The sequence below is a fragment of the Periophthalmus magnuspinnatus genome, chromosome 5 (genome assembly GCF_009829125.3).
Source record: "Periophthalmus magnuspinnatus isolate fPerMag1 chromosome 5, fPerMag1.2.pri, whole genome shotgun sequence".
NCBI classification, from domain to species: domain Eukaryota; kingdom Metazoa; phylum Chordata; class Actinopteri; order Gobiiformes; family Gobiidae; genus Periophthalmus; species Periophthalmus magnuspinnatus.
Window position 1 is genome coordinate 20,844,018 of NC_047130.1, and position 21,569 is coordinate 20,865,586.

Here is a 21,569-nt window from a genome sequence, read left to right on the forward strand (position 1 = left end):
TATATTTATTCACTATTTTACTGTATTCTCATTTAATAAAAATTACAACTTTCTCTGCCGTTCAAGACCAACATATTCATTGGCTGAAACATGCGTCAATCAAGCTCTAATCCCCGCCCATGTATATATTCACTTCCGCATGTGTCTTGCTTTTCTCATGCTAGTAGAAACTGCCAGAAACTTATCAGTGAGTAAACTATACCGTATTTTTTACAGAAAACTAAGTGTACCAACATCTAGATTTATAGAACAATTGGATGCGACACTAAAACTGTAATTATAACTTAATGATGACGCTGATTAGACATTTTAACGATTGAAATATCCAAAGTTAGCAAGCTGTCACCATAGGCAATCATTTGGAGTGGAGTTCAATGTCCACCTCAACATAAAATAAAGCAAAAATCTTTCATAGTCGCCTTAAACTGATTTGAAAATGTCGGACCAGTCAGAGCACCGCACCAAAACCTTAAATTTCAACGTGGGAGTGCTTGGGCATGTTGACAGTGGAAAGACTTCCCTGGCTAGGGCTCTGAGTAGCACCGCATCCACCGCTGCTTTTGATAAGAACCCGCAGTCCAAGGAGAGAGGTATCACCCTGGACCTGGGATTCTCCTCCTTCACGGTTGAGCTCCCAGATCACCTGAAGGAGAGCGCCGGGGAGCAGTACGACAGCCTCCAGTTCACCCTAGTGGACTGTCCCGGGCACGCCTCCCTTATTAGGACTATCATTGGAGGTGAGTGAAGGTTTAAAAGCTCATATGTGGGGTTTCAGATTACATTACAAAGTTTTATAGACCAGTAATATAAAATACAGATGTGAAATGTTCATTTTTAAAATGCAGATCTTTGTTGAAATACAGTGAGTTCTTGGGTCTAGTCACTGATAGAAATGATCAGGTTCAGCATTAGTAAATTTTCCTTTTGAATTTCATGGCAAAATACAATAATAGGAATTATTAATAGGAAACATCTGAGTATGAAAAAAACACAAATTGTCTAGTCTAGGTTGGAAGGACCTAGGTGTTGGCCAAATCAAAGGTGCTTGTTACCTCAAAATTATATAACTTTAGAAAAGTAAAAGAAGAGATATTACAATTACAAAATTGCTATATGACATTTTTTAACCCTAAATATATGGCTTTAGGGGTTAAATTAATAATCTTAAGTAAGGGGGAAGGTGAAAATGTTTTTATTTTTTTACAATATTGAGGTAATCATATTTAATCCTCAGTATTTTATTGAGCAGTAGTGACATTTATACTCCAAAAATTGTAATTGTAATAAGGATTGTCTGTGCCACCATAGTCTCAGTAATTAAAGCCTCCCTGCCTGTAACTCATATATAATTCTTATTTACCCGTGCGGTCAATATCAATTTCCAGTGATTAAACTCTTAAGCAGTGGCACCAGGTGTCCTTCCACAGGGGTAAACACAGCATACATAAAGCTTGGATATTTGATCACTATCCCAGGGCTCTGTTCATCTAGCTCACAGTGATGGCTTCAATTAATTAGCTTCATTCAAACCTGCTTAAGCTCTCATTTTATATTCTGCAGCTCTCCCATCTCATATATTTTTAAAGACTCTATAAAGACTTCTATACTCTGTTAAGTATCAAGGGAGTGCCGGAGTGCTCATGTGCCCATGTAATTGAAGAGTGTGATGTCTTAATTTAATTACTAAAACACTCCAATTAATTTGTATTTCTGTCATGAATATGGAATTAAGATTACAACTCTAAATCGTTTTTATTGTTTGAGACAAGCGATGTCTTTTTTGACATATCCAACAGAGGGCACTGTTCTCTATGGCATCAGGCTTGATAAGACACTGCTCTATAATAGGTGTTTTGTATTCCTAAAGACAGTTGTTTTACCATTAATCTCTTAGGACCTGGCGTCCACATATGTTGACAACACATTTTGGGTTGTTTTAGAAGAAAAAGAACAGCAAAAATGTTAAATTTAGAGTTTAGATATTCAGAAAAAATAAATAAATAATAAATAAATAAATATAAATATATAAATATATAAATATATAAATATATATATATATATATATATATATATATATATATATATATATATATATATATATATATAAAATTGTATTTATTTTTTATTTTTTTGTAAAGGCATATGTCTTCCTGCACCTGTAAGCAGCAGTTCACATGAGCCACATTGTTCCAAGAGGCACAATTATTGTTTCTCATTCTGTTTTTACACTCAGGACAAATGTTGCTGTGTTCAGGCACTTAAATAAATAGTTTTTGCAAATCATTATTAATGTTTTGTCAAAATTATTAAAATGTCCACATATGAGGACATCACTTTTCTCAGAAACTTTTACACTCATCAGGTCCCAATCAGCCTAAATAACAAAGAGAAATGAATAAAGCATGTCATGCAAGAGCTCGGGTCTTAGGAGGTTTTAACTATTACGCAAAAGTTTGTATTGAATTATGGAAATGATGAGAAAAACTCCTGAGTCCCATACATTTTAGAGGAAAAAAGAGAAATAAAAAATCTATTTTACAAAATGAACAAACAATATAGGCACCTAATGCTGTACCTAATCAATCAGAGAGTGTGATGAAGATGTTAAAAAATGGTAATTTAACAACAACTCAGACAAGTTGTTTTTTTGTTTTGTTTTATTTTTGCAACTGATGACATAGCACTATATATTTTCAGTAAATTCCTTAAGTCTGTATGTAAGTCCTACTCTGGAGGTGGCACATGCTGTGGATTAAGCAGGAAGGAGAGTGTGTGGATCAGAGTTTGTTTTAAACTTCCTCTTGACTCCCAAATGAGGAGCTCAGGAAAGAGGCGCAGCCAAAAGAAGGACCCAGGACCCAGAGCAGATCTGGTTACAGCCTCTGGTCCTGTAGGCTCCTTCAGTCCCAGTGCCGCAGTGGACCGCTGCTTTAGTTCTTGTTCTTGTTTGATTGTTTTCTTTGGAGAACTCTGTCTGTTCCTGTTTGTTTTTCCTTTTGGAAACTGGAGTTTTTTTACACCAGCCATGTGACGCCTCAATGTCTCTTGCTGTTAGCACATGTTACATGTTTAGTTAGGTCATGACTCATTATTGCACAGTATTGCAAATGATTTCTGCAATTTTTCCAATTCCAGTTGATGATTTCGAACTGCCCTTAACATACAACAATCCAATAAAAGCAGTCAATTAATCCATCAATCAAACTTTATTTATAAACGTTATTTATAAAGCACTTATATAAACGTTATAAAGCACTTGTCATACAAAAAGAAGTAAGACAAAGTGCTTTAGAGTCTATTAAAACAATCCTGTATGCTCGTCGATCCAACATTCAATAAATAAAACACTACTATTTTGTGTTTATGTTTTTGAATTTTGGTCCCGTTTGTTAAAATGCAGTTTTTTCTCCTCAAGTTTTCAGTTAAATGTCCATTTTACACAGAATTTTGCTCTATCTGTGTTAGATAATAACTAGCTAATAACTAATATGGGAATAAATATAAAAAATGTTCTATGTGGAGCAATAATGATTTTCTAATGATTTGTGTAAGGTATTTTTATAATCATGATATTCTTGTATGTGTTGTGTGTCAGGAGCTCAGATCATTGACCTGATGATGCTGGTGGTGGATGTGGTGAAGGGCGTTCAGACTCAGACCGCAGAGTGCCTCCTGATCGGGGAGCTCACCTGTCAGCGAATGATCGTCATCCTCAACAAGACCGACCTGCTCCCCGAAAACAAGAGGCAGAGCGCTGTAGAGAAGATGACCAAGCGGCTGCACAAGACACTGGAGAACACAAGGTCTGGAAGTTCTGTTGGTAATGCTGATTATTAGAAAAAAATTTCTATAAGCATAATGCCCACAGGAGGTGCAACAATTCAGATGAAGTTGGAAAGGAGTTGGATTTAAGCTAAAAATATAGGCTATATATATAAATGGACATAGCTAACCTGCTAGCCACTGTGTTCCAACTAGGAACTGATCATGGGCCCACTTCTGGGTCCATTGACTCTGGCTCCAATTCACTTTATATTAAAACATTGTCACCCCTCTCTTTGTGACTGTTACACTGAGCCTTGTCATTTTGGTCTTAAAATGTTTGTCAAATGTGTGTGAATGAAACAAAACTCAACAATGAGATTGATTAGGAACAACATTATCTATTATCTTTTAAAAGTTTAAAAAGTCATCTTAGCATAAATTGAAACCTTCAAATGGAACCATAAAATATAACATTTTTTTCCCCAGATTTAAAGACTGTCCCGTGATTGCCGTAGCAGCGAAGCCCGGAGGTCCAGAGGCTCCGGACACAGAGGAGCCACAGGGAGTGTCAGAATTAATACAGGTAAAGGCCTTCAAAAGTGCACCAGTCTGTAACTAAAGACTGAAGAGCTTATCTGATGAAAGAACATGACCAGTGTACTGTTGTCAAATTTAGCTTTTATGGTATTTGCAAATTGCAAATTGCAAATTCCTAAAGCAACAACTTAAAAATACCTAGAAAATAACCCCAGGGAAAAAATCTCTATAATCTAATAATACCAAAAGCAATTGCAATGTACTGTTATGAGGAATACTGTATGACCATGTTATTATAAAAATACATTTCTCAGTTCTTTGAGTTCTGATTACATACTTTCTAATTGAAATAAGATACACAATTAACAGCATTTGTGTCACTGAACCTGACTATATATGCCACCATTTTGTAAGAAGAGTATTTTAAAAGTTAAGCAGTAGTGAAGCCTTATATCTGTTTCCAAGAGTTTTAAAGTTCTATATTACACAAAATTGCTGCATGTGAGTTTTAAGCCAATGTTGTTACCTCCTCAAAAACACACCTGCAGTTGTATTTTGTTTCATTCACACTTGTTTGAGTAACCCTTTATTATTAGTCTGTCTACATCTCCAAAGCTCAAAATGCTCTGTTCTACCTTGTGATGTCACAAAGGGGTAGTTTTCAAGTTAACCTCTACCTTTTACCTTTAGTTCAGTAGACATTAGTAATTCTAGGGCTGAAATCATCTAAATGATTATAGTGAAGGTGTATGGAGTTTACAAACACAGTGGAGCACTTCCTGTATTACCACATGACATCACAAGGTGGAGCAGAGAGAGGAATTCAGCCTAAATGTGTGAATGAAACAAAACACAACTCCAGGTGTGTTTATGAGAAGGAAACAACATTATAACATAGATCAGAAAATAGAGTAATATGGGACCTTTAACTTTCAAAGCATTCTGTAATCACTGTAACCTGTTATTCTGTGGTGTGGAAGTTCTTGCTGTTGTGGTTTTAATAAAATTATGCATGTATTAATGGTATTGTGTTTGTGGTGCCTCAGCTGTTGAAGAAGCAGACCTACCTCCCTCAGAGAGACCCGGGTGGAGACCTCCTGATGGCTGTAGACCACTGTTTCTCCATCCGTGGACAGGGCACCGTCATGACCGGCACCATCCTGCAGGGGGCGCTGGCCATCAATGACACTGTGGAGATCCCAGCACTCAAGGTATCTGCTGTTTTTAAATTTGAGATTTGCGTGACAAGATTTATTATCCCAATATATTTATCCAAACACAAATACAGCTGTAGGGCAGTTGATAGAGTGATTGGAAGATTGGTGGTTTGACTCCCACTGGTGCATACTGTCATTGTATCTTTGGGCAAGCACTTGACTGACATCACCTTTACTGTTCTTGTACACTGTATTAGTAATGAAACATACAAAACAACTACTCAAAAGAATACAAAACAAAAATCAACAAACAAAAAACATACAAATATCTGAAAGTCTATCGCATCAATTTAGGCATTTTCCACTTTGAATATCCTAAGATTTCCGAATTTTGTAACTTTAATCCCAGGTTAATAATAATTCCCATGTTTTTCTAATGTTGGATTAATTTGTCTTTCTTAAATGGTAATGATCTGAAGCTTTTTTCAAATTAAATTAAATCTGCAAAAAATAAATATTTCATGTCGATATTATACAAAAATCTATGAGCCCTATATATATATAACCCTTACCTATACTGCAGCAGTAGCTTCACAGAATGGTCATAACCTTTATATTTACACTTTTATATACACACTTGTACCATTCCTGAATATATTTGTATAAGGACGTTGAGTTTTCGGATGTTGGGAGGAAGTGGGATGGTGAGAGGGTTCGAGGATGTGTCAGTTTAATGTAAAAGGCTCAGGGTCGGTGGACAGAGCAGAGGAGGCTAATCAAGAACAGATGGAGGGGGTTTGGAGAGGCTGAGAAGATGCAGTTCCAAATATGTCCTCTGGGTGGCACCATACGTCAGGGATAAAGGTAACAGACTTTTACGCAAATAACTTGTAATTTTGAATGTCAGTTGTGTAATGGTTTTATGGATTCTTTGTATCTTACTTTACTAAACTAGTTATGTGGTGAGATTGTGAAGCACTTTGGCTTGCTTTATGTTGTCGAGTATTGTCTATGAGAAGCATTTGATTGAGTGATTGATTATAGTACTACAATAGTAGATATTATCATTGAGTGTGTGTGTGGGTTTGTTACATAATTTATTTGTAGTTTTTTATCAGACTAAAATAATAGCTGCTAATAGGCCTATCCCAATAATAATAATTATGTCAACTAATCCTTTGCATGAAACAGTCATTTTTGGGGGTTAATATTTATTTTTGTGCTAATGGAGGAGTTTTTGTTATATTTCTGTAGTACGTAAGATAAGGTTTGAGCTATAGAGAGTTGACTAAAATAGATACAAACTCACTAAAAAAAAGTGTTTCATTCTGGTATTTATTTATTGCAGTTTTTGAATAATATTATGGATTTAAAATTTTTTAGGGTTTAGGGTTATTGTGTCAGTTGCATAGCATAGTTTCAATATAGTCATTTTTCTTATTTTGTTCAGAAATATATCACAAAAATTGCTAACATCAAGGTTGGAAATTTTAGTGGTGAGGGTGATTTCTGAAGTTGGGGTGTGTTTTGCTCATAATAGGGACAAAAGGAGCAGGATTTATCAAACATGAATGAATGAAACAATGTATTTTTTTGATGAGGGAACATCATTAAAACATGATTAAAACCATGACGATGTCAGTATTGCATAAGATTGTGTAAAGGTGTTCTATCTAACTTTTCTTGTGAGTGCCACCTGCTCTATGGAGATGCTTTTCTTTACCTAGGATGTTTCAGAGGATGGCATTAAGCATAATAATCTCCATGGACACAAACAGGTGGTGCTACTTGGCCAAGTTACAGGTTACATCTCTGGAGACACGTGTCCTCTCGTTGAAAGAATGCATGTTTTTCAAGATTCTGTTCAGCAGTCAAAGTACCTGTAAATAAATGCAAGATACATCAAATTACTGTCACACTGTGGAACATTTCAGGTACTGCAAAGACATGGAGACAAGCAGGTGGCAGATCCAGTAGCAAAAAAGTTTCACAGTGCACCTTGAAATTTCAAGATGTTTGTTGTTGATGTTGTTGTATGTCTTGTTTGTTTCAGGTAACCAAGAAGGTGAAGTCCATCCAGATGTTCCGTAAACCCGCCTCCACGGCAATGCAGGGTGACCGCGTGGGTGTGTGTGTGACCCAGTTTGACCCTAAACTCCTAGAGCGGGGCGTCATTTGCACCCCTGGGTCCCTCCGCATGCTTTACGCTGCCGTCATCACCGTCCATAAGATTGGCTATTTCAAAGGTGCCCTGTCCACCCGTGCCAAATTTCACATCACCGTTGGACACGAAACTGTTATGGCAAAAGTGTCATTCTTCGGGCTGCCACCAGGATCAACAAGCTCAAATTCTCCACAGAAAAATTCACTAGAATCCCCTTTTAATTTTGATAGAGAGTATTTCTATCAAGATGAATATTTAATTAGTCCAGCAGAGGGCAGCACTGGGAGCGATCCCGAGCAGTGGGCGCTGTTGGAGTTTGAGAGGCCGGTCACATGTCCCTCTCTCTGCCTCGTGATTGGTTCAAAGCTGGACACGGACATTCATGCCAACGCGTGTCGTTTGGCCTTCCAGGGGCAACTTCTGCAGGGATTTGAGGATAAAAACTACATAGAAACAGGACTCCCCAAACTCCGGATCTACAAGACCAAACAGAAGGAGGGGCAAGTGGAGCGGGTAAGTCAGACCACATTTTGTTTCTCCAAATTTAAGAATAATGAACAGTGAACCGCCGTTCTAATAAAATATTGTCATTGGGAAAATGACAAATAATAATCATTGAATTAATGGACCTATTGTCATTATTAAACCCAAGGATTACAAAAAAACATACTTTAGTAAAAACTATTATTTGCAGTAAGTAGTGTGTCTTTTTTTCTTGAATACGATCATAAGCACCTGCACTTTGGGCTTGAGTAATCTGCTCATTCTGTTCATTTTAAGAACCAACCTCTCTGTGTGAATACTTGTTTGAACAGTTGTGATTTCTATTGGAATTTAAATTATTGGGATTACACCCCTAATTGGGATTAAGGATGCAAGATTATTCACAAATTGATCAAAATAATGTTTGAAATGGTAGGAATTTGCAAATCTTTAAGGCAGCATTGTTTTTTGTAATGAAAAATAAATATCCCGTCTCCGTGGAGTCTTACTGTATATAAAACCGGCTACAACTCTTTAGTTTTGGACTTCTACATACATGCGTCTGATTCTTGTAGTAATTCTTCTTTCTTCTCTTAAAAATGTTGCTTAATTTTTTGTTTTTTATAATATGTTGTTTCAGCAATTTGAATTTTGAAGAACAAAAACAGAAAACCATTGTTACGATATAAGGTTTTTACCTAAAGTTGATGGATAACAGTGCGGTATTGGAAAAAAAATCACATGCTAATTGCTGCTCTTGTAATGACTCCCCCGGTGGTGACCTGTAGACGTCTCATTGCCTCGCATTCGTTTGTTCTTCTTCTCTGGATGTTTCTCATTTCTGGTAGCAGTCGGAGCGTGCCGCAGACAGTGCCCCTATTGTGTTTTTATAAACACATGTACTCACAAACAGGCAGCATCACAAGCTCACCGTACAGAGGAGCCAATCATGATGAGACGGTTTGATGCGTGTGTGTGTGTGTGAGAGTGGGTGTGTGGCTGCAGGGTGCCTTGGTGCGTGGGTGGCCCCCCTGACGCCACCATCCTGTCTCCTGGACAGGGGTTGGCGCTGTTTGGTCACACCTGACTGCCACAGGAATACTCACATATAATACAAGGGGAGGAAGTATGCAAAATATGTTTTAAACCAGGAGCCTGTGTCTGCTAAATCAGGTGTAATTCTAACTGTCATCAGCAAATGTACTTATTTACATTTCATAGATATTTATAATTTACCAACAATGTCTATGATCTGCGAGTACACCACTACCACAATATACGATTTTGACTAATGCTACTTATTTGTAATTTCTAATAATACTCTTTAGTAGGGCTTCAAGATTAATTACAGTCACATATAAAAGTAATTTCAATAGATTCACGTAATGCCTTAAGGTAGTATCCACACATTAAAGTACTTATGTAGGAGTATCGAGTTACTTTACCTGTGCCCACAGTCACCTCAGTATGTCTCTAATTCTTCCTGATTTATGTTTTGGTTTTGGTCGTACCTTAAACCTTTATCTGATCTGCTTTTCAAAATCACTGCGCTTAGGAATAGTGAGGAACACACTTTGTGTTTTGACTTCAGTGTAAATGGCCTTTGAACTATTATAACTACCTTAACAACAGCAGAAAAAATGCACTTATTTTATCATAAAAAAAATAAGGGTAAGGTTGAAAGTTACCCTAAAACTTGCTATATGTTTGTTAACCCATATAATTCTGAAAATATCCTCTCCTAAAGTGCTTTTCTTTCAGAAAACTTCCTTCCTTAAACGTACTCATAAATATTTACTCAAATGAAAGTGAAAAGCAACTTATTTGTATCATATTTAAGAATGGGAGAATTTATCAGGGATGTGTCAGCATGACAGCATCAAAAATTTAAATAAAATTACAGAAAATGTCGACCACAGATTGTTTTAGAAGAGAAATAAATGCTCCCTTAACACTGTTCTACAAGTCAGGGTGGACGACGTAAAAAACAAATATCAAAATTCACTCTTGGCTGTGATTGGTTAAATCCAGCTGTCACATCCTCAGAGGCAGAGGGCAACCAATAAGAGAAATGTGAGGGAACATTGTCTGTATCAGCTCAGGCTTTATTTAATCTGATCTACATCAACAGAGGTATAATACTCCCTACAACAGAATGGACAATACTCACACTGTCTCGAGAGTTCCAGTCTCATGGGTCTTCTTACAACTCGTGGCCTACTTAAATTTACAATGCTGTTTACTTTTAATGTTTCTACGGTGAAAAAAATGGCAACTCTGCAGCCTGTATTTTACCACTAGCTTTAATAAACTTTTAAAAATTCTTAATTATAGTTTCTGTTAATTCTAAAAGTGGAAATCGGTGTAAAGGGTTTTAAAGTTCCCACTGTACTTTATATAGTGAAATTCAGGCAACTGCATAAATTTGATGGAATTTTCTTAGTGAGTGTATTAAGTGTGCTGTACCTGATTTTTATTGTCTTAAAAACTTGAAAAACAGAACTAGTTCATTTTAAATAGTTTGCAGCGGTGTGGCGCAGAGTGGAGCTTTGCTGAAACGTTAAAGTAAACAACCATGATAACGCACATTTCATGATTAATTAGATGCAGACAGCACACAGCAGACTTACTTTGACCTCAAGAGCTGCTTATACAATAGATCTATACTGGGGAAAGACATATTTCACAGGGTCCCTGATGATTAGATGCATTACAGGGCTCATGATAAGAGAATATCATGATATGGCCATATGTGATCATCGATATGTAGCACATGGTATCACAGTTTTTAAGAACTGCATCCATTTTAACAGCAGATTTTTTTTGTTAAACCACTACCTGTACAAGCCTAATATGAAATACACACATTATAAATTATATTATTAAAACAGTGAATATGTCAAATGTATTACATAAACATGATTCCTTCCACTAAATAAACAATCAAACAGTAGCACTGTCACAACATTTTTTACTAAAAGATACAAGAATACCCATGATAATGATACTGTATCACCAAATTTAGTATCACTATATCGATGTTTTGATATTTTTGCACAGTCCTAGAGCACAGGGCCTTTAAATGGAGAAACAGTGACTCATGAAATAATGATAAGTCACAGATCATCTCAGGGATGAGATCTTTACTTGATTTGTATCACCACATCACCACGCCCCAACTCCCACAAACCAAAATAATAACATACATGTCCCTGGTACAGCATAGCATGAGTTTGCACCGTGTGGGGTCAGTGTCAGGCTAAAGGTGAACTGTGTTAGCTAGCTTCCTGCCATTAGCGCCTGGGGCCGGTGACAGCTAAGACTGCTGGGGTCATAAACTGGTCATGTGATGCCTCCACCAGAACGCGATGCTTGTGTTCTGAGGATTCCTGAAGCTAAAGCAGACACATAACTAGCATTGTTCAGATGTTCGTCAGCCGAGTGTAAACCTCCGTATTTGTGTCTATAGCTGCAGAATAGTCACGGTCTCAACCCGGGTCAAATGTTCAGGCATGAATGGAGACGCGGGTGACTAGGAGACAGAGCGGTGCCCTGACTGTTATCAGATTAGCAGCGGGTTAGCGATGGATGATAAGCAAGAAATACAAACAAATGTGGCATAAAATGTGCAGGAGGTTGAAAGACAGTTGAGAGACAGGCAGGCGACAGCGCTAAAAGAACGTGACACAGACAGAGCTGAAGTGCACGAGGTCTCACATAAAAGAGGAGAAATATGAATTATTGTCTCGTCTAAATATATCTGCAGCTCTGAACAGGGAGTCAGTGTTTGTGCTCTGAAGTTTTTCTTTTATTTTATTTAAGTTTCATTTTAGTATTCAAGCATTGTTAACATAAATAGACAGGTGCTTCAAGTTATATTATTCAAATACAATAACAAATCACAAATAAAACTATTAAATTTAATACTCTCCAAAAAAATTAAAGAATATGCTGCCCTGTCCCACTCCCTCCACCCCCACAAGTCTGAGTATAGGAAGGATTTGTTCCGTTACATAGTGATAGACCAATATGGCCGATGATGTCTTCCGATATTTTTGGACTGATATTTTGTAAGGGCTATTTTGATAATCTTCCCCATATCCTGTTATTTAAATTGACTAAAACTTCATTCATAGACTATAAGTAAAAAACTTTCATACACACACATGCGTGTGTTTTTAATTTGTTTATACTGACAGAGCGCCAAGTGAAAAAGAGAGCCCTCATTGCTCTCATTGGGTTCCCCTGTATGAATAAAGATAAATAAATAAAATAAATTGCCAATATGCCAAACACTCCTAATATCTGTCCATCGCTAGAATCTTTATATCTGAAACTGTTATATATCTCTGTATATCTGTATCGGCATTGTTATTGTTTTCATATTCTTTTTTTGTTGTTGTTTATCTGGATAAGCTAAACTTTTTTATGTAACACAGCTGAAATTTTTTGCAGGTTTGATAACTAAAATAATGGTTTAAAGGCTCTACTTTTAGTGTTTTAAGAAAGTATTACACTTATTTATTTATTTTTTTTAATTTAATCGTTTGACACATGACAAAAACACCACCTACCACCATATTGGTTCTTGTTGCTAAACATTAACACACATTAAGTACTCAAAAGGAAAAAAAAATCTGTATTAAATCTGTTTTTGAGCTTTCAGGTCATATAAGAAGAAATAGTTATTAATTTAAGTACGTGAAAAGCCATCAAAATGCTGTTTGATAGATCTACTATGCCATCCACTGCCCCAATGTCTGTGCTGCCTGCCGTGTTTTATGTTAGTTTGAAAAAAACAATTATAGGCAAACCGTGATCAAGCCAGACATGAGTTCTCTGTATATTCTGTGTTACCTTGGTTTAAAATGGCTGAGCTAATTGGCAGAGGTCCCTTATTTTACACAATGACTCAATTTGTTTATTATCTTATCAACATAATATTAGCTTTTTCCAAATCTTGTTTATTGTTACGACTTGTATTTATTTATCATGGGCTAATCCACTTGTAGATAACTGTAAATCTAATAATGCTTCATCTGCCCATGTGGACTCAGGTCACAGATGACTACACCGTGATTGGCCGCAGCCTGTTTAAGAAAGAGACGAACCTGCAGCTGTTCGTGGGGTTAAAGGTCACACTGTCGACTGGAGAGACCGGAGTCATCGAGGGCGGCTTTGGGCAAAGTGGAAAGTTCAAGATCAGAATACAAGGTAAACACAGACAATTCACTTAACCTAACTGCTGCTGTCAGGCTCGTCATTCTGACCTTAAAATGTTCGTATTTACCCGTTCTGCATGATCCTGATATTTTTATTTTTTGTTATTTTTTCCGTAAGATCAAGATATGAACTTTGATAGACAAATCAGGCTTTTTTTTCCCCGAGGTTGTTCCTGCTAGCATTAGCAACAGATTTGATTGACAGCGTTGCTAAGCGCCCGCTCCCTGCTAAACCAGCGTGTGCGGATGGGAAGGGATGTTACCTTCAGCAGCCTCGCTTCTGATTGGCTCTTTATGATGCTATGAAATCATCAGATTCACCCCTATAACTGCTCTAGCCTTGATGAGCTTCACTTGACTGGAGCCGACCGCTGGGGGTGATGTCACCCTCCCTTAGTTCACTTCTTTATACAGTCTGTGGTGTACACACTCACATCATGGGGTCCTGAATTTTTTAAAGAGGACAAATATAAGGTCCCGATGACATGAAACGTTTATTATTAGATCAACAACATGGTTTAAAGTTCGGATATGCGTAAAAATAGGTTAAGATTACAAGTAGTGGAAGTCAATGTAAATTCCCTAAAAAGGATGAAAACCCAACATGTGTGAGCAGGAGAGTGTGTAGTTTGGTGTTGGTTGAAGAGAATCTATGAACTGTAGTGGTTAATGATAATAACACTCATGCAATTAACCCCATAAAGTGCACTGCTGAGTCACATTATTAAAACTATTTTATGTGGAAGGGCATCCGGCTTCCTTTGACCTCTAGCTGAAGCACAAATACAGAGAGTTATCTCTTTGCTCTGTACATCGATTTCTCTCTCTCCCTCCTTCTCTCTGTTTTTCTCTCACCCCTTCATCCTATTCACAGTAGCGCCCTATTTTCTGCATCACTCGGAGAAAAAACTAAAACACAACCCTTCCTTCCTCTCTCACCCCTCTCTCTGTCTCCCTCTCTCCTTCTCTCCCTTCTCTCTCCTGCTCTCACCCTGCCAACCTCTTTCCCTTCTCTGTTTGTTCCCTCCCGCTCCCTCACTGTTTTTCTCTTCTCCCCTTTTCCCTCTCTCTCCTTCTCTCCCTATCTTCCTCTCTCTCTCTCCTTCTCTCCCTCTCTCTCTTGTACAGTGTTCAGGATGTGGTCAGATTAGGTCCGAGCTCCTGGTCCACATTCTCAGGATTCCTCAGGGAATGGCTCTCGTTCCGGGGGAAGTCTGCGCTGTTTATTTTACCTTCTGTTGCTCCAAACCCACCGCTCCGCACCAGGAGGGACGAGAAAACAAAAACATCACGAAACATAACCTACATCCTCTCTTTACATTCAACAGGCCGATGTTTTGGACTTAACACTACCAGAGAGTTCATAATATCAGACGAGTGAGTGTTGAAAGAGGATGTGGGTGTCAAAGTTAAAAAGTCTCAAAGTTTTATAGAGAATAAGGACGTAACAATAAGCACTCCAATCAGGAAGTTTAGTTCAAAGGGCAAGGCTAGTCCACTGAAAAGAGTGTCGTACAAAAATACCATTACCTTAGCTATACCTACCTTTAAAATAACTGTAAAAGACAGAATAACCCAAATAAACTCAACTTAAAATAATCATTTGAAGATGAACAATTTATTATTACATCACTGCTAAACATATCGGCTGTTATATTGGCTATCGGCACTACAGACCCTTACATCAGTATCTCCCCAAAAAATCCAAATCAGGCCCTAGTTTTGTTGCAGCAATAATGAAAATAGATAGAGCTACATATGGTTTTTGGACACTCAATGCAATTTATGTTGCATTATTCATTTACTCCACACACTCTGGTGATAAGCTCCTATTGTAGCCACAGCTGACCTGGGGCATACAGGTGGACGCGACACTGAGAATCTTTGTAAGGCAGGTGAAGTGTCTTGCCTAAGAACACTGCATTATTTACCCCTTTTTTAATTTGCCTGTTGGAACATGTATGAAATGGGATGAAGAGCTGAGAGAGACATCAAGCTATCTGTTGGAGTTAAAGTGTAATTGAATTGTACTCTGGACTGGCTGAACTATTCACATAATTGTCTAGTCTGTGTGAATGTGTTAAAAATCCCATTTTTAAGTATTTTGGTAGATTTAAAAGTAATTTGTGAATATTTAAATATGCAATAAAAGAGAAATTTTGAGTCTACATAATACAATTTTATGAATTTAAAAAGGAAAATCTATTGATGAAAAGGTTAATCAGCAAATTAATCTTCATTCATTGATATATTTTCTTGTGTAAAATGTCAGTAAATATTTAAAAGTTACACCCTCCTCTGACAATAGCTCTTGTCTTTGAAAGCTCCTGTACATTTCCCTGGAATGCCAGTGGTAATGATTTGTTTACTGCTGTTGTGCGGGTACATGCAGGTTTGGTTTAGATTGGTGATAACGTGATGAGCTTTTCTGCCGTTAACCAAAACAACCCTCACAGTAACTATGGAGATAAGACCAAGGAACACAGGCGCCGCATACGTGAGCCCTGTCAGACAGCGTCAGGGCATAATTTGAGCTGGAACAAGCCGGAACAGGATCCGGCAACTGTTTTCTTTGATCCGGTAACTAGACTGGAGTTAAACCTTTATGTTTAAGATTTTGAATAATATAAACACAGACGTTTGTGTTTTAGACGAATTAAGGCCACATTTTTGCGAGCCATAGGCTATGTCTCATCTCCCCCGCTCTCACAGCACATAGCTGTCCTACAGCCTGATCCCGAGGTCGAGGAGCGAGCCCGTGGGAGGGTAAACGTCAGACTGAGCGTCAGCCTTGTGTGAATGAGCAGATTTTGCACCAATCCAGATCTGTTCTGTACTGTAGCAGAGTGAGACTGAGCTGATACAGGACACAGGCAAAGGGAGGGCTGGGCTGTGACTTGAGTCAGAATAAAATGTCCTTTTATGTGTTTTAGAAGTGAGTAAGATGGAGACAGATGCATACAGTCTATGGTGCTTATACTCACCCATTGTGTGTGTTCCAGTAAAGTTTTGACCTTGTATGGACACTGGTCCCAAAGCCATTTTTTGTTCTGACAATGTCTCATTTACAGATTAGAATAAGAAAGACATTAAAATTACAATACAACAAATCAAAACATAAATAATCACAAATAATCATCATAAAATGAACATTAAAAGAGAGGAGTGCTGAATAAAAACCTTTCAGTCATATGCACAGCTAAACAGAACTGTTTTGAGCCTGGAATTAAACATGGTCAAAGTAGAGGCCTGTCTCACATCTTCAGCAAGACTGTTCCAGGTTTTAGCTGCATAAAACTGAAACTCTGATTCCCCATGTTTAGTCCCGACTCTGGGCACCAGCAGGAGGCCTGTCCCTGAAGTCCTCAGAGTGTGAGATGGTTCACATGGCACTAACATGTGGGACATGGCGGCTGGATTCCCTTAACCCAATGAGAGAAAACATATAACAAATATTGGCATTTTGGTATTTGTTATAGATGAAAAAGGTTGAGGTAAAAACAAAATGATAAATTATCATTTAAAACAAATGTATTAGAGTAGTCTAAGAATTGAAATGATGATTTCAAATACCAAGACGGCTGACACAAGATTGTAAAGTAATTCCTAAAGTAACTGATAACTGATTGTAATAATTGATAAAATGAGATTTGAAAGCCTGTGTAGCTTCTTGAAAGAGTTGTAAGGTAAAATTGGATGATTGTAAAAAGTTGTAATAAATAATAAAATGTTCATATTGAATGTAAAATTGTTGAATAAATGTTTTAGCGCTTGTGAATTAATATCTAAGCCACATGTGTCAAACTCAAGGCCCGCGGGCCAAATGTGGCCGTCCACATCATTTTATGTTGCCCTCAACAAGGTAAATTAAAAGGAGGACTCAGGAGAGACACAGTTACACAGCCATATTTTTACATCTAGGCAAACGCATATGCAATATTTGTAACTTGAATAAGTAGTAAATACTGAAACAGGGAATTAACAAGATAAAAAAGTAGGTAGATTTATTTTACATCTGACCCTTTGAGAGCAGCCATTTTGCTGATGTGGCCCTCGGTGAAAATGTGTTTGGCACCCCTGATCTAAGCCATTTAGTAATAATAATTGTAATTTCTTTACTGATAAATGTAATTGTATTTTTCTGATGTCATAAAACAAAAACTCTTTCATGTTTGAAGTTGCCTTTGTCAGTCCTTAACTGTGAATAACCCGTAAACCTAGACTATTATGAGACAAAACAGAGGTCAGTCCATATCTCTGATCAATAGACACATAACAGGAAACAATAGTCTTATGACAGCACAGATAGGATCTAACAATGAGGAGATTAACCTGTGAAGGAGTGTTATGTCACACTCCACATAACTGAAAAAGTGACCTACGAAACAAGTTATGTCATTGTTAATCAGAACAAATTAATACATTATCATTTGCCAGCAATGTATTTTCTTTTTTCAGTTTTTGTCTTTTTATTTATTTATGTTGTTTTAATCATTGTTAGGTCATTTTAAACAGTCCAAACTTATCCCTCACTTTTACACATTCCAAGCAGTGCAATTATTCACGGTGATGAGTTTATAAGCTTGTTCACAACTTTCAAAGACAATTTTTACACATTTATTTATTGAGTTAGTAGGCATGGGACGATATTGAAATTTGGTATCACGATCGCCATGGCCAAAATAGTTACAATTAACGAGTATATCATGGTAATGATTAAAGTTTAATATTATGAATTAGTTCTATATTTAAACAGCTGTTATAGTTTTGTACTTTGTCTTAAGTAAAACGAAGGTATTCTGGCAGTTTTTAAAGTTGCCACTTATGGATACATTTCATACAGCTCTGTTCTCTTCTAACAACCCACTGTTTCATAGAGAAAACAGTGATGTGTTTCCAATCCATCACCTGTAATGAAACGAAGGGGAGAGTGAAAGAGCGGATCTAACAGTTTCATAGCAGAGGCCGAGGTCTGCATGTACGATCTAGAAGAGAACGTCATGTTTTTTCTGTACATTCGGGAGGTATAATGGCGATAATCTTTCCTGATAACTCTCAAGATTGTATGAAATATCACAAAAACGATTATTGTCGACCCTTTTTATCACGATGAACAGTATTATTGTTTATCATCTCATCCCTGTTAGTTAGAGGTCCTCAGATCCTCATAACTAAGATCACATTTTATTAAAGATTTTTTGGCCTGTAGACAGAATGGGATATTCATAATATGGGGCAAAGTGCTGGGAGAGACATTCCACCGTCTGAATAAGGAAAGCGATTTCATGATGCTGAGGTTGGCAGTATTGAATATTGACATTGTGTCCTTGGGCAAGCCACTTCACCCACCTTACAAGTTTTTTATTAGTTAGTGAGATATTTATCTAGTTAAGTTTTTAGTTATTTATTTATGACATATAACTGTACTTGGTTCTTCTAGAGGGCCTGCTTCCAGAGACGAAACAGCTGCTGAACTCCACCTCAAAGAAGAAAGGTAAATCTGGATCTAAAGGACAAACCAGTGAAGAGGAGCCAAAAGCAGAGTCCACTCAGCCTGTGTCCATTCACCTCAACTTTAAACGCTACGTGTTCGACCCCCACAAGAAGATGGTACAGTCCTGACAATAGATATCTGACAACTTGATAATAATGATAGGTGATTTGCATTGTTGTGAGGGGCATTTCATGTGTTTTATTAAGAAAATAGGCTGCAAATCTTATGTTGAGAATGTGAAAAACAAAATCGCTGCTTATGAAATGGTCTAAGTTTTTGTACAATGTTCCTATTCACCTCAGTACATTCAACATCAACATTTAATAGCTTTATGTTACATTTTGGTCAAGTAAAAATGTTCTGTTTAATGATTTAATACATTTCATTCTTTATAAAACATAGATTGTCTGATGGGTGATGTAACAATAATAAAATAATTTAGTGATCTTACTGTTAATTTCACGTGCTTGCTCAAACACAGTGACTTTTCTCCACCCACTCCTCCTGTTGGTCACCGTCTGTCATGTTCAGAGTGAGTGACAGGTGGCGTTAACCAATCATAGTAAAGTGGGAACGTGCAAAAGAAGAAGATGGTTTTAGTTACCTCTGAAAAGCAATGCAAAGTGTACAAGAATCATGAGAAAATTATGATGATCAAGGCTAAATCACAATATGATTTTTTTGTTTGCCTTATCGCCCTCCATTACTTTGTTGCCAAATGTGAAATAAAGCAGCATTTAATCATGGTTTGTAACTGAAAAGTGATTCAAATCTGAACCCTGGGGAACATATTTTTGTGTAGTTCGGTTATGTTGCGCTTATGACAAGTTAGCTGCATTTTAGTGAAATCTGTAAATCTGTAACCTAAGATATTTGGTAAATATTTTAGCAAAAAAAAATAATAATAATAATTTTTCCTGGGTTTGACAATTGTTGTGTTTTTTACTTTTTTGTTGTTTTGTTAATTTTTTTATTTTTTTTTACAAATTTTGCCTAATTTAAACAATACATAAAACATGAAAACCTGTCGTATGTACAAGTTATCGTCACTAAGCACGATTCTATAGCAACAAACTAAAAATATGTAAACAGAAAGTTCCTGACATGTTCATCAGATTCTCCCAGTGAAAGTGCATTCCTCGCACCTTCATTTACGTCACAAACACAGTCCCATTACTGTGACTTTAAACATGAAAAGTCCAGACGAGGGGATTTTCTGATGTCTGTCCAGAATCCATTGGTCTCGTCCACACACTGCTGTTTGCTGTGTATTCAACAAGAACCTGCAGTGGACTGAGAACTACTGCACTGCTCTATAATCGAGTTAGACTGTACTAATATGTCAAAGCAATGCTACTATTTATATGTAACATCTTAGAACTGTCCACTGGCCTTAGTTTAGTTACTCCTCAAAAAATAGACTGAATCTATGTTTTTCAAACTACTTATTTGGCCTGTAGGTGAATAAATGATAGATTACAAAAAAGTTTAATGCCATACTGATGCACTGATCCAGCCTTTTCGGTTCTGATGCCAATATTAATAGTTTGACTTTAAATATCTGCAGTTGATTTTAACCGATACCAGCGTAGGAACCACAGACTGTATATATAAATGGACATAGCTAACCTGTTAGGCGCCGCACAGGAAGTGATCATTGGCGCACTTCCAGCTCCATTGACTCTTGCTCTAATTCTCTTTACATTGAAAAATTGTCACGCCTCTCTCTCTAACTGCTGCAGTGAGCCTTGTCATTTTGGTCTTAAAATGTTCGTATTTTTATTTCACTTTTGTGTCCATAAATCAAGATATGAACATTAATAACAGATGAATCAGACACCTTTAATAACAGTATCAGTATCGCACATCCCTAACTGTGGACTACTCCAGGCAAAGCAGTTACAACTCCATGAGACCAGAAAGTTCCACAGTGCACCATTAAATGTATGTGTTGATATACATGTGACCACTACTAGCATATTCTTTAAAAAGGGATGGGCTGTAAATGAGCCTCTGGCAAAGAATAAGCTCTGTGCACAACAGCGCCCGGCAACCTCACTGTTAGAGTCACTACTTCCTGTCCAGTTGTATCTCTATGAGATTTTTGCGAAGTCATGCTAAAATGAATAAATTTTAAATATCAGGCAGTGGACAGGGAGCTGCAGGGTAGATCTCAATGACAACATGTTAAAAACTATACAAATAAACACAATACTTCACCGGAGGACTCTTTTATGTTTAGAAAGAGAGATGTTTGTGTCTCAATGCTAACACGAATGCTAATTTTGAAGATTAAAACAACACCACAAACTGAATTCTACATATAAAAATACTTGGGTAGTCTTTATTTTAAGTAATTTGAATTTTAATAGGTTGTTTATTTTATGTTTTTCGATTTTGAATACAAGTGACTGTTGCTTTGCGACGCAATGAGCTAGCTAGCATGCTATTGTGCTACTTTTTGGGCGGCAGTGTTTAATTGCACTGTTCCGGTGAAACAACAACGGGTTTCACCATAGTGAGGTTTGAACTGGCATCCCTGTGGTTGCTAACCTGCCACTTTTGCTCCTTTTCCGTTATGTTGATCTAAAAAAAAAAAATAAGCAAAATTTTAAAATAAAGAAAAATGACTTCAAGGTTCTAAAATCCAAAAGTAATAAAACAAAATGAGATACTTTTTATATAATCGCCAGTGAATGCACATCTCCGAACCTAATAAACTGCCCGCCTTGTAACAGTGTTTTGTT

The 21,569-nt window shown here is 37.1% G+C and overlaps 1 protein-coding gene across 1 annotated transcript; it reads left to right on the forward strand.

Annotated features, from left to right (window-relative positions):
* Window positions 1-133: 133 nt before the first annotated feature.
* Window positions 134-19,606, forward strand: eefsec (eukaryotic elongation factor, selenocysteine-tRNA-specific). The gene is made up of 7 exons (XM_033967023.2): window positions 134-737; window positions 3,596-3,803; window positions 4,252-4,348; window positions 5,349-5,513; window positions 7,513-8,136; window positions 13,164-13,320; window positions 18,769-19,606. Exons 1-7 carry the CDS (start codon window positions 437-439, stop codon window positions 18,948-18,950), a joined length of 1,734 nt encoding a protein of 577 aa, XP_033822914.1. The 5' UTR covers window positions 134-436; the 3' UTR covers window positions 18,951-19,606.
* Window positions 19,607-21,569: the final 1,963 nt, after the last annotated feature.